The sequence below is a fragment of the Ricinus communis genome, chromosome 8 (genome assembly GCF_019578655.1).
Source record: "Ricinus communis isolate WT05 ecotype wild-type chromosome 8, ASM1957865v1, whole genome shotgun sequence".
Classification (NCBI taxonomy): domain Eukaryota; kingdom Viridiplantae; phylum Streptophyta; class Magnoliopsida; order Malpighiales; family Euphorbiaceae; genus Ricinus; species Ricinus communis.
The window spans coordinates 16,756,234-16,769,862 of NC_063263.1; the positions used below are offsets into that span (position 1 = coordinate 16,756,234).

The 13,629-nt window shown below is 28.2% G+C and overlaps 2 protein-coding genes across 2 annotated transcripts; both read left to right on the plus strand.

Annotated features, from left to right (window-relative positions):
• The first annotated feature begins 4,965 nt into the window (after positions 1 to 4,965).
• LOC8286010 (exonuclease V, chloroplastic) lies at positions 4,966 to 8,520 on the plus strand. The gene is made up of 7 exons (XM_002526306.4): positions 4,966 to 5,667; positions 5,915 to 6,019; positions 6,386 to 6,507; positions 6,893 to 7,039; positions 7,177 to 7,330; positions 7,705 to 7,781; positions 7,967 to 8,520. Exons 1-7 carry the CDS (start codon positions 5,281 to 5,283, stop codon positions 8,211 to 8,213), a joined length of 1,239 nt encoding a protein of 412 aa, XP_002526352.1. The 5' UTR covers positions 4,966 to 5,280; the 3' UTR covers positions 8,214 to 8,520.
• A 2,816-nt stretch (positions 8,521 to 11,336) lies between these two features.
• Positions 11,337 to 12,844, plus strand: LOC8286009 (adenylate kinase isoenzyme 6 homolog). Its single transcript, XM_015723663.3, has 3 exons — positions 11,337 to 11,702; positions 12,024 to 12,169; positions 12,297 to 12,844. Exons 1-3 carry the CDS (start codon positions 11,502 to 11,504, stop codon positions 12,481 to 12,483), a joined length of 534 nt encoding a protein of 177 aa, XP_015579149.1. The 5' UTR covers positions 11,337 to 11,501; the 3' UTR covers positions 12,484 to 12,844.
• The last annotated feature ends 785 nt before the right edge of the window (positions 12,845 to 13,629 follow it).

The window sequence follows — 13,629 nt, forward strand, 5'->3', positions numbered from 1 at the left end:
TTGAGTCTATTTGAATATCTTATTTTTCTTAAGATGGAGAATATAGTGAAGATGAATGAAAATATGATACAAGAGAATTTGAGAAGAATAAAGATAAGTTTTTTAAAAAAGAATCTATTGAAAATTTGAGGAGAACCGAAAGAGAATTCTTGAGATTATAGTAATGCATAAAAAGTCATTAAAAGTATATAAGGACTCATATCTATAAAAGTGAATGACTTTTTGAATACTAACTTACTTCTATAGACTTTATAAAAATTGTAATTCAACACCTCTAATTTTAATTATTTTTTTTTAAATTCTTAAAATTCAGTATTGAATACCTCATATCTACACAATTTTCTAAAGTTATTATTGAATACACAATGATTTTAAATTTCATTAAAGTCTTTAAGTTTAGGAGGGTATGTTCAATTAAGATTTTTAAAGACTTGAATTATTTTTAAAGAGTTCATAAATTTTTAATGACTTCTAAAGAGTTCATTATTTTATGAATGACTTTCACAGACTTTACTTAAAAATACTTTTATAGATATTAATAGACTTCTATTGATTTTTACAACTATTATTCATCTATTATTCAATTATTTAAAAAAATAAAATTTATTATTTTGCTTTTATTGTTATTTTTTTTCTTTTTTGTGTGTTTACTTCAATTTTATTCCATATAATATTTTTTGCAACTCCATACACAAGTAACAGACTTCATTTCACTGTTGTGTCAAATTCATATCCTTTTTAAATTTCTTACCTTACAATATGAACAATCTCTTTTGTGAAAATAATAATTTTTTTAAAAGAAATTATCATATCATAATTTATTTTGAGTTAAACCACCAAATTCATGTCATACTAGCTATATTTTGTTTATTATCTATGTGATAAATCTTTAAATCAATAAAATCACGCTTATCTTGAGTTAAACCACCAAATTCATGTCATACTAGCTATATTTTCTTTATTATCTATGTGATAAATATTTAAACCAACAAAAACATGCTCACCAATTATTTGATAAATACCTAAACTGACAATAATCAAGCTTACCAATATAAACAACTATCCAAATAATCTTCCTAATAAAATCTAGAAGTATGTATATGGTGGAGTTGTTTACTTAAAACGATTCACTAAATGCTTCATTAAAATTCATATTTTTACGAGGGCTCCTTTTAGAATTAAATTAAAAAATTTAATTAATTATTTTTGTATTTATAAGTATAAGAAAATATTATTAGTAAATAATATTTAGTGCATGAGTTTCATCCAATTTCTTATATTTTTAAGTTGGAGAATATAGTGAAGAAAAATGAAAAAGATAATGAATGAGAATTTGAGAAGAAAAAAATTGAGTTTTTTAAAAAAAAATTGTATTGAAATCTTAAAGAAAATTGAAAAAGAACTTTTGAGAGTTTGTATTCATTATAATGCATAAAAAGTCATTAAAAGTATATAAAAGTTCATAACTTTTTTAATATAAGCTTTTATAGACTTTACAAAAGTTGTAATTGAATACTTCTTAATTTTTATAAACTTTTCAAAAGTATTTAAAAGTTAATATTGAGTACTCCCATGACTTATACATAGTCTTTTAAAATTATTATTAAATACATCTTGACTTTTAAGTACCATCAAAGTCTTCAAAAGTCTTAATTGAATATATTATTCTTATTTTTCTTAAAGACAAAAAATATAGTGAAGAGGAATAAAAACAATCATGTATGAAAATTCGAGAAGAAAGATGAGTTTTCAAAAAAGAAAAGTCTATTGAAATCTTGAGGAGATATAAAGGAGAATTCTTGAAAATTTTTATTTATAACAATGTATAAAAAATCATTCAAAATATATAAAAATCTATATCTATAAAAGTCAATGACTTTTTAAATAGTAACTTACTTTTATAAACTTTACAAAAACCGTAATTATATACCCCTTAATTTCGATAGATTTCTTAAAATTAAAGTCAGTATTAAATATCTCATGACTTATAAAAAGTCTTTTTAAATTATTTTTAAATACACCATAACTTTTAAATTTCATTAAATCTTTAATTCTCTTAATCCAAATACCCTGAAATCTTATGATTCTATATAAAAAGAAAAAAACAACAACAATATTCATTCAAAGCTCCATTATTTTCTGTTAGGTTATTTATGCCCTATCTCTATCTTTAAATAAACTAAAAGGCAAACTATTAAAACTGCAACAAAGTTGTCTTTCAACTATTTTCACTCTTATTTTTTAAAAATAGAGTTTTTTAATCTTGGATTTTGAACACTCATAAAACACTATTTTTAAGAAATTTATGATACATATTTAAAAATTCAAAATTTTAATTATTTAATCAATTTAATATCTTAATTATTAATTTAGTTTAATAGGTGCATTCTATTTTTATCAACCTCTTAAATATCTCTAGGGTCGGCTCAATACTTTTTGTAGTCCTATTAAAATTTAATTTCTAACTTTTATAATATAAATATATTATAAAAATTATTTTTCTTGCCTTATGAGATGAAAATCATTAATTAAATCTTTGATACAAAATATAGTAAACACTTATTTTTTTCGATTTAAGATACTTATCTAAATTACCAAACAAATTACTAATGCTAATTATTACTTTATAAATTAAAATTGGTTAAAATTTTAATCAAATTCTATAAAATTAATAGTTATATATATATATATATATATATATATATATATATATATGTGTGTGTATATGTATGTATTTATGTTAGAATAATACTTGAGACTCCTAAAATTTTTAGGCCCTATTTTTTGGGTCCTAGGCATAGGCCTCAGTGGTCTATGTCTTGAGCCGATATTAAATATTTTTAATTTTCAATTTAATATATCAGACATTTAAATTTTATATATATTTAAATATTTATATATAAAATATACAAATATATTAAATAAAGTTATGTTAATAAATATTTAAATAATATAAAAAATAAATTAGAATATCATTAAATTATATTAAAAATTAAAATATTAAAATAATTTAAAAACTCAAATATTCAAGTATTTAATCTTTTAAAATTCAACAAGTAATATATAGAAGCAAATGCTACATCTTTTCTTTCTATGCTCTTAGTGTATTTCCGACAATTGCCATGATTTCTTTATTTTTTCATATTCAAAAAAATAAGATTTTTTAGATCCAATTAAGTCTAATGGGGTAAATTTTTTTTTTTTCTAAACTTAGACTTAAATAATAATATAATACAAATATAGTATGGATGTCTCTTAGTTTAGTATAATATGATATAAAATTACGGACAACTTCCTTCAAACATAAAGGAAAATAAAAAATTCTTGTACATGCATAAATATAATATATAAATAAATAGATTATTCGAAAATAAATTAAAACAACGGTAAATACATTTATCTCATTTCATTTATATAATATTTTTTAGAAAAACCTTTTATGTGATGTTGTATTCACACATTTGCATTTGCTTTTATTTCTTCTTTTTTTTTTTTCCTTTTTATCCGGTCATTAATCTTTAGAACTTTTCTAAGGCTTTAGTTGTGAAGATGAGTGGACAAAGCCAAAACACATTACATGATTGTGATAAAAGATAGCTCACTAATCATTGAAGAAACCAATCTCTTTTACACTTGGAAACAAAAGAGCCACATATACGGTAAAACTTATCTATGGTGATACTTTTTATAAAAATAACCTCTATACATTATCTAGAAATTTAAGTTTTAATTTGGGTAAGTTATAAAAGTAATAAATTATTTATTATAATAAATTATAAATTATTTTAAATCCCACCTTAAGAAAATATTCTTCTATATAGTAATATTTATATATATAACTTTAAAAAATATATATTATGTTATGATTTGTCTTACTGTAATATTATTTTATCTCATCAATTTTATTTATATAATATGACAAGATATTTACGTATTTTATCTTTACTTTCTATCATTTTACCAACAACATTAAGTATTAAATAAAAAAAAAGTAATTTAGAACTCAAACCTCCTTTAAGTTATAATTTCCTCATAATTATAAATTTTATTTAGTTCTAAATATTTAACTATAGAGAAGTTTTACATATGGTTACGTCACTAAAATATTTTTATTTTCACCTTAAAATATTACTCTAAACATTTGAAAAAATAAAACAGTTTTATATTTTTACAATTTCATAAAATTATGAAAAATAATTAAATATTTATATAATAATTTATTGATAATACTTTTTACATTTGTCGGTCTAACCTACTTATCTAATATGAGAATACTTAAATTACATGCGTAATATTTATTACTTAAATTTAAATACAGGAACTACAAAAATCAATGAGCATAGTTATATTAAAAAGATAATATTAAAATATTAACAAGTTATTATTGTATTCGAATAAATTAATAATTGAATATTTCATTTCAAAAATATTTGGCCAAACGGTTAAAAGTAGCCGAGATCGAATTGCTAATTTCTGGCATCCAATCGCTCGGCCAGACATAATATTTAATTTTAGGGCTTCCAAAAAATATTCTTCATAATCCACAAATACTAAAAAATATTAATTTACTTTTGGTCATTTTAAACAGAAAAGAAAGAGACTAATTCGTAATAATTTTTATTGAGCTTGACTATGTAAATTTTTCTCTATTATAGAATATTTATAGAACCATAAGAAAGTTAATTTATTTAATATATATTACATTTAATTATTAAATGAGTGATAAATTATATAATTATATCATAAATAAGATATATTTAGGGGTTGTTTGTTATTGTTGTGTTTTATATTATTTAATTATTTTTTAAATATAAAAATAAAATATATTTTTTAAATTTTTTAGAAAGTATTTAAACTTTCAATACAATATTAATATATTTTTCTTTTTCATATTTTTCTTTTTTCTTTTTTTATCTTTTTCTCTCTATATTTTTTTTAATTCTTCTTTCTCTTATTACATTCGAATGTAAAAATAAATAAATAAACTATCATAAAAAAACAATAACTAAAAAGCATTAAGCTTTTAGTTTTTATAAATAAAAAATAAAAAACAAAAAAATACCAAACTAGCCTTATTAATTTGTTAAATCTGAATACAAAATAGAAACCATTCAACGACAAAAAGAAGACACCTAACGATCGGGTCTGAGTGCAAAACACACTAAACAATCCCAACAATTTCCATTTGCTTCATTCTTTTAAATTCTAAATTGCTTACAAATAACTTGCAAGAACATGTCTCTCCGATCTTAACGGTCACTTCTCCACTCAAAAAGAAAAATGACTGAGTCCCCCTCAAAACTCGGCAACAATGTTACCACAGCAACTATGAGTAGTGGTAATAGTATCTCGAATATCCCAATTGAGATCGTGAGCGAAGAAGAAATGGGTTTTATTGAAGCAGCTTTAGCAGCAACTCGTCCCTGTTTCTCTTCCTCTTCAATACCTGCAATTTGCTCTCCTTCTCGTTCTTCTTTGTTTCAAAATAGTGTCAGGTCAATTCAAACAATTACTTCTTTTTCCAAGAAGAGGCTTATTGGATCTGATATTGAAGATTTGGGTGATTTCAAGAGTACCCAGTTGAAGAAGAATAGAGTAGCTGATCAGTCCTTTCTTTATAAGTTTAGAAAGAGAACTGGCTTATCTGTTACCGATATCACTTCTACGGTAATTGGTGTTTTTTAGTTTGTTTTGGGTTTTCTTGAAATGGGGTTGGTTTGTTTTTGAAAATTTATGGGTTCTTATATTGAAACTTTGTTGTGGGTTAATGCTTTGGTTTAGTCTTTTAAGGTTTCCTGGGATGTTTTGAATTTTGATGTTTTGTCTTGATATTTGATTTTAAGGTTGTTGTTTTTGCATCTGATCACTGATGGGACTTGAACTAAATGATTCTCTTGTATTGCGTTGACTTTAGGAATGGTGCGAGAAACAAATGGAGTTTGTTCTTCTCTTCGGAAAAAGAAAAATGAGCAAAGCTATGAAAGCAGGCCGTGATCGCCATGTAAAGCTGGAAAAAGAGGTATATTTTAAAAATTTTACCTTGCGAATTGGCTGTGTGCATATTTCTCCTGTATGTAATAGTTCCTTTGGCTATTAAAAATTGATCATCTTTCCATTGTCTAAGTAATCTAGTTATTGTATATATCTACTCATTATTGTATATTTTGTGATATTGTTTTATGTTATGGAAAATGGAAATCTCCACCATTAAGGCTTTTATACCTATCCAAAAGCTTAAGCATTTTATGGCACAGGGTCTGTTATTGTAGCCTCATAGTTTTATATTTGGGGCTGCTAGCCAACAAATCGATCACTTTGTTTTTAGTTGATTACCTTCAGTGTGCACTGCGTATGTTCATCTGATCCTGGCTTTACCTGTGTGCAGGTTGTGAAAAAAGTTAAAGTTAGTATTGAATCAGTTGAAGATGCATGGGCTTTGAAGTTTTTAAATTTCATCACTGGTGCAAATCAATTATTGTTTGAAGGGCTAACACGTGAGCTTCCACTGTAAGTTTTCTTTTCAGTGACCAGGAACTAATTTGATAAATGAATTGTTTTTCAGTAAATCATTTCTGATTCCTTGTGTCTCATATTGACACATAGGATCCTCTTAGTGTCCTTTGATTGGGTAATTTTCTTTAAAACTGTGTGTTTTGCTGATAATGTATTATTGGAAATGGGGATCTTGATGAACTTGTAAATATCCTATAAATCAAATGTTGAAGCGAAGTGTCCATGTGGTTCATGATATTAAACTTTAATATGTACAGTCGCTAATAGGAACCAAATATATCAGTTTTGGTTCAGCATCAACTGTTTTCTCTCTTATTCATTTTGGAGCAGTTGGTTATTGTTTATGATGCTAATAAATTGCTTTCGCTTTTGACTTCAGTGTGGGCTTTTTAGAAGGAGTATGGGTGGTGGGGATAGTTGATGAGATCCGAATGCTTGAGGGGAAAAATGGAAACCCAATACTAGTGGACACAAAAACTCGTGCTCGAGACACCCTTCCTGCCGAACCACAAAGGAGAAATGGAAGGTATCCATATTGTGGTTTCTTTTACTTTTTCAGTTGGTGCTTTAACTAGTTTCGAGCTTCATGTACTCATGTTCTGGTTACATACAATAATAAGAAGCGTTACTGAAGAATAATGATGGGTATATTGATTTTGGCAGGCTACAATTGATGTGTTATAAGCATTTGTGGGATAATTTAGTTGCTGATAAATTTCCCTCTAAAGAGTTTTTTGATTTCTTTTCCTTGAACCCACATTATATCTTGTCTAAAGAAATCAGAGAGAATACAGCTAAAGCAGGTATCTCAGCAAAGGTAAATATTTGTTCTTTTTGATTGAATTGGTTGTCATATTCAATCTGCAAAATCAGGGTTTTATACTGTATGTTCCCCCTCAACATTTTCACATGAATCTGAGTTCCATCTTAATGAAAGATAACAAGCCATTTCTTGCAATCTAGGCATTTTCTCTTGAAAATCAGAGCATATTATTACTCTGTATTAGTTTTGGTTGATTTATAATAATTCATTTCAAGAGTTGTCAAATGAACTACATGGCATAAACTAATGGAGATTGTAGGGGGTTGACATTTGACAATACAAGTGGAAGGTCTTTTAAATAATTTTAATAATTAGTAACTTGTAAACCTTTCTGTTCTAGTTGTTTAAACCTTCATCTTGCTGTGCAGACCCTTGATGAGATAGTTGGATACTACAGAAATACATGCAAAATGCTCCTCCCTGCAGACAATGAGATGATACTAAGGTGAACACTTTGCAGCTTCTATTTTCCTCATATTGTTTTCTCCTGCATTTCGTTTATGGCGAAAGATTTATATTCCCTTGATGTGAATGGACATGGTGTATGGCACTAAAGAAAAAGAAAAAGTAGCTTGGAAACCATATATTCACTAGCTGTATCACATCATCAATCTGGATGCTTTTGAACAGATATGAATTACAAAAAGACAACTCTGTGCTTGGCGAAGATCAATTTGCATATGATCCTGATTGGCTCGAGAGTCAAATTCATGATTGTCTTGAATTCTGGTTTGGTGAACGAGAAGCCAGTTTCACTCCAGAGGAAGAGCGATGGAAATGCCGGTTTTGTCAGTTTGCTTCAATGTGCCCTACAAACACCATTTCTGGCACATCAAACCCTGTAAAGAGCAGCAGCGCTAATAGTAGTCCAAGCTAGAAGAAAATCTTAAACTTCATTCTTTCAGGTTGTTCGACTCAGCCTCCCTCAATAATAATTGTTTGTTACACCTAGATATGCAAGTCCTTGCAAAGAAGCTTCATATTTTTACACAAGCTTCTTTGTAGCATGTGGCAGCCGGTTAGAGTATATTTATTCCAAGATTTTCCAGGATTATGTCCTATTCATGTAAGAATATTTGTTGTAATAGTTCATGATTCATTGTTGTAAAATTGAGTTGCTCATTAATTAACAAACTGTAAATTGAATTGCTAATTAATAACACTATTTGTTTAACATTGTCTTTTTTTTCTCTTTTAGTTCTACTTTTAAATAACTACTCAGATAAATGGTGGTGATGAATATGCCAAATGAATTAAAGTTCATATAATGAAGGGATGAAATATTATATATGGACAAAATCTTGATTAATTCATTAGTAGTTTAACATATTTAACAGTTATATGTATGTTTATGCTAGCATTGAACTTGATCATTAGCTAATTATAAATTAAGGTTTCATATATTAAGGAATGGAAATGTATGAATTACTACAAGAAATTCTCCAACTAGTAAATCAAATCATCATATATATTAATATGTGATTAGTATTATACATTTTTTCTCCATCTGAAGAAAAAACGGTTTTAATATTAATAAGAGCGGAAGGTACCCAATTAAAGTGAAATATTATTATTTGGATTATAAATAATAATTTAAAAATATTTAATGATTTTTTAATGTTTTAAATTTCTATGTAAAAAATTATAATAATTTAAAACAAACAAGTCGTTAATTTTGTCTAATCTTAGAAAAACTTCTATTATTTTAGAATTCAATAATTGTTTTTAATATAAAATAAATTATTATATATAATATTATATACTTCAATAAATTCAATAATTTAGGTGACTATTAAAAAGATAAATGGCTAAAGTGGCAAATTGCTCCTTCAACTTATTAACTAGGTCCAATTAACTTCAAATTGAAAATCATGGTCCAATTACCCCACACATTTCATAAAATGGTCATTTTACTCCAAGTTTAAGCAAGTGCATTTCACACACATTTCTAGCAAAGTGAATTTTATTAAAAAAATAGAAGAAATATAATTTTGATTTTACTTTTTTTTATTCTTTAATAAAAAAATGTTGCCATAATGAATAAAAAGAATGTTAGAAAAATGGATTTCATCATGAAAAAATTGTTGCTGCAATACCCTCTCGTCGTTCTTATTCTCACTGTTCGATAGCTATGGATGTTGAGCTGAGATGGCGACGGCAACGACTACTGCGTAATGGCAACAATGATGGCGACATTATAGGATGGCAAGAACAAAGGACCAGATATGAAAAGAAAATAAAATGGTCAAAATCAATCAAACTTTGAGATATTTAGAGCATATTTGAGCATGGAAAGTCGCCGCCTTTTATTACCTCAACCACTATAACAAGTCCACAAAAGCAACTTATGCTGAATAAGTGGTAGGTTGTCGGATTACATGAAGGCTATAAGCAGCTCAAAAGCAAGAAAGGAGCATTCTCAGATAAATTTCTTGAATATTCTATGAAGAAGAATGAAATTTAGTGAGAGAATTTGCAGTTTAAGTTTTTGAAAGACCTTGGGGAAGAATAAGACAGTGGAGAGAGAAATAGAGATAGGAAAAATAATTGATATTTCTTTTCATTATTGTAAAATTGTTTATTTAAATTTTTTATGAGCGCGAGGATTACACACGCGTTGTTAAGGTTTGAGTAAGTGGTGAATTGCCTAAATTATCAAATGTATTGAGTAATTTGACCATGACTTTCAATTTGGGATAAATTGAACAAGGCTTGCAACTTCATGAGATAAACTCTAGCAATTAAAAACTTTAGCACTTTGACAATCCAATAAAAATATTCCTATAAATTTCGTTGGAATAAAGACCATGTTAGCCCTTGAATATGTGTGAAATGCCAATTTGGCCTTTCTGATTTTTTCATATTTAAAATTAGCCCTTGACCTTAGATAAATGAGTTTATTCAGCTTTTTGGGCAGCTCCTCAATTGACATACACTAAGAAAAATTAATATTTTATTATAATCACTATTGTTTATATTTTATTTATTTTTGAAGTCTATAATAAAATTTTTAAATTTATTTTAGAAGACCTTAATTCTTAAGATTTAAGATCTTTTGATTCGGCTTTAAATATAAAAATTACAATTTTAATTTAACTTAAAACTCTTCCATCTAATTTTAATTTTTGGAGTTTCTAAAAAAAAAAACAAAATATTTTAGAAAAAAGAGAGTTAGAAAACACACCATGAATAGAACTCATTTAAAGTTCTTCAAGATCATACTCTCTCTTCCTTCTCCACTCAATTTTCATCTTCCTCTACTATTTCTCTTATTATCACCACAACCAAAATAACGACCATCATGAATCACCAACAAACTAACATCTTTTTACCTCCCTCGAAACCAATGGTCATTTGCAAACAAACATCCTACTTCCTATGGATGCAATAAAGCCCTAAAGTTTCATTCTGCCTATGCAACTTATTTTATAACAGATTTTCAATAATTACAAAAAAAAAAATCTCTCTCCCTCAAATTATAGCAAAAGATGGTATGTTATTTTCTAAGTTAGACGCTTTAAGGTTTTATTGGTAAAGGAAGAAGTGATGAATAGTGCTCGAGATGATACCGTAGTTTAAAAGAGGTGAGGTTATAAAGGAAGTTATTGATAGAATGAAGAATAAGGAGTTATCTCTGCATTTAAAATGATGCGTTCAAGGTCTTATTAAGAAATAAAAATAAAATCAGAAATAGAAATAGAAATTTGTTGATAATTTTGGATAGTTATGTTTCTAAAGTACAAATAATAAGATATATTCTTATTTTTATTTTACAAAAAGGACTCCACCCACTTGAGCTTAAATATATATGCCACTCTTGAGGAGCTACTCAAAGAAGGACTAAATAGACCCATTTGTGTAAAGTCGGGGGCTACTTTGGACTAAGAGTTCAAGAGGGCCAAATTGACCTTTCACACAAAGTTCAGGTGCTAAACTGGCCCTTATTCCAATTATGTTATAGCAACGAGAATAAAAGCCAAGCAATTAAAGTCTAACATGGCAATTTATAACTGGAAAATTTTTATGTAGCATGTACACTTCACTGCAGGGAATATATCCTCTCAGCTCTAACATAAACTCGCAAAATTTCCCAAATCTAAAACCCTAGCAATAAGCAATTAAATTAACTGAAAGCTACTAACTTTAGGGTTCTACAACGGTGACCATGGCGCAAGATAACAACAAGAGAAGGAAGCCAAATTTACTAATAACAGGAACCCCTGGAACAGGCAAAACGACGACGTCTTCTGCTCTGGCAGAGGCGACCCAATTTCGCCATATAAATATCGGAGATTTGGTCAAAGAAAAGAACTTGCACGACGGTTGGGACGATCAATTCGATTGCCACATCATCAACGAAGACCTGGTACCCGTCAATTTCTTATCATAATTCCCATTTTTAATTTTGTTATGATTAGTGATTTAATTTCTTTTTTTAGCTTAAACCCTAATTTAATAAACCAATAGATTTCTATCTTACTTATGAGGGCTTTTCTTCTTTTCCATAGAAGTAGAGCTATTTTGAATTGGGTGATATATTTAATATAGTGAAAGTGTAAAACAGATGGATTTTAAAGGAATTATTACTTCAATTCAATTTAAAACCCTAATTTTTGAACCAATAGATATTATTTGGGGATTCTGTTTTGAAGTTTGGTGGTGTTGAAAATGATTGGATTTTGCATAGGTTTGTGATGAGCTTGAAGATATAATGGAAGAAGGTGGAAACATAGTTGACTATCATGGCTGTGATTTTTTTCCAGAACGATGGTTTGACCGTGTGGTAGTGCTTCAAACTGAGAATTCTATCTTGTTTGATCGCTTAAGCAAGCGGTAATTGATATTCTCTACTTTATGCATCATTGTATTATTACATTTATTTCATTATGTTTCACCAAGCATGTGTTAGTTTCTTGTTTGATTTGTTATCTTATGGGAAGATATTGTTTGTGTGTTGTAGAGGATACTCCCAGAACAAGATAACGAACAATATTGAATGTGAAATCTTCCAAGTTTTGTTAGAGGAGGCAAAAGAAAATTACGCCGAAGATATTGTAATGGCGTTAAGGAGTGATTCTGTTGAGGACATTACTAGAAATGTTGCTACTTTAACAGATTGGGTGAGGAGTTGGCAACCTGTATCATAATCTGACCAGTACCAAAAACAGATTCTGCTTATCCCTGTTCCCCTGCCAGGTGAAAGTAGCTGCTGATATTGTTAGTTCGCCTTGAGAAGGTTTTTTTATTTGTCACTTCATGATTTCTTTTGCTGTTGGGAAGTGAATCAAGTTCTGGATTGGATATGAAAATCACAATGTGCAATTTGATTACTGATTTTCTTGAATATCTGCTCACTCGTATAGCCAAATTAGAATATGCTTTCACCATTGGTTTTGCTATTGCAAAACCCCCATGCTGTATGATTAAAGCAGCTTTTCCTGTGATGTTGGTTTTGACGTTGAAGATGAATTTATCTCACAGTTCATTTTCTTGTTCTTTAGAGTTAAATGGTTTGTCCAAGACAGTAATATTATGAGAAATTTAGAACTGCGCAGAATTGTTGCTATTTCTTGTGCCTTAATGTGGTCTGCAAGGCCAAGGACATTTTGGTATTGCCTGAGGTTTTAGTTACTGTTGAAGCCTCCATAAAAGCAGTTCAAAGTAAATGCATTTCATATCTTTACAGCTGCCACCCCAGATTAAGTCTTTGTACAGATAAGAAACATTTGAAATTTCTCCTCAACATCAGAACTATGTTTATAATAGGTGCGTTTTCAGGCAAATAGTTACCATGTGAATTGGGCCTCTTAATTCCTCTCGAATGCCTTGATCTGTCTTCCCAAGGATCAAAAATCCCTTCTAGTTCTCTTAGCCGTGGGGCGGGCGGGATTCTATCTACGAAGATTGATTAGTAATTTCTTGATCTGCTAGCTCTAGCATGTTACTCCCATTTTTCAGATATTGTAATTTTTGTTACAAATCAATTGATTTTTTTATTGTTATTTCCTTGAATCTTCACCTATTGTTCTTTGAAATTGTTGCTTTAATCTTTGAAGACGGTTCTCCACGGCCATGAATTCCATGCAAAGGTGTTTGTTGAGAGAGAGGATGGGGAAAGATATAGAGACAAGAAACCGCTAGGATTCTCACTGCATTGGTACCAATTGTTGTTACCTGAGCTATACAGATCCTATTTGTATTTAGGAATTAAGGAATTAGAAAAGGAAAGTAGAGAAGAAAAAGATAAGAATAGATGAGCTTCTTGTCTGTTGTTTCAAATGATTACATTCACT

What these genes read in the sequence shown, in the direction of transcription:
- LOC8286010 (XM_002526306.4), top strand. Translation starts at nt 5,281, where the DNA reads ATGACTGAGTCCCCCTCAAAACTCGGCAACAATGTTACCACAGCAACT. An exon ending in CCACAAAGGAGAAATGGAAG is followed by an intron (nt 7,040 to 7,176) that starts GTATCCATATTG and finishes TGATTTTGGCAG; the next exon opens with GCTACAATTGATGTGTTATA. An exon ending in GACAATGAGATGATACTAAG is followed by an intron (nt 7,782 to 7,966) that starts GTGAACACTTTG and finishes GCTTTTGAACAG; the next exon opens with ATATGAATTACAAAAAGACA.
- LOC8286009 (XM_015723663.3), top strand. Translation starts at nt 11,502, where the DNA reads ATGGCGCAAGATAACAACAAGAGAAGGAAGCCAAATTTACTAATAACA. An exon ending in ACATCATCAACGAAGACCTG is followed by an intron (nt 11,703 to 12,023) that starts GTACCCGTCAAT and finishes GATTTTGCATAG; the next exon opens with GTTTGTGATGAGCTTGAAGA. An exon ending in TTTGATCGCTTAAGCAAGCG is followed by an intron (nt 12,170 to 12,296) that starts GTAATTGATATT and finishes TGTGTGTTGTAG; the next exon opens with AGGATACTCCCAGAACAAGA.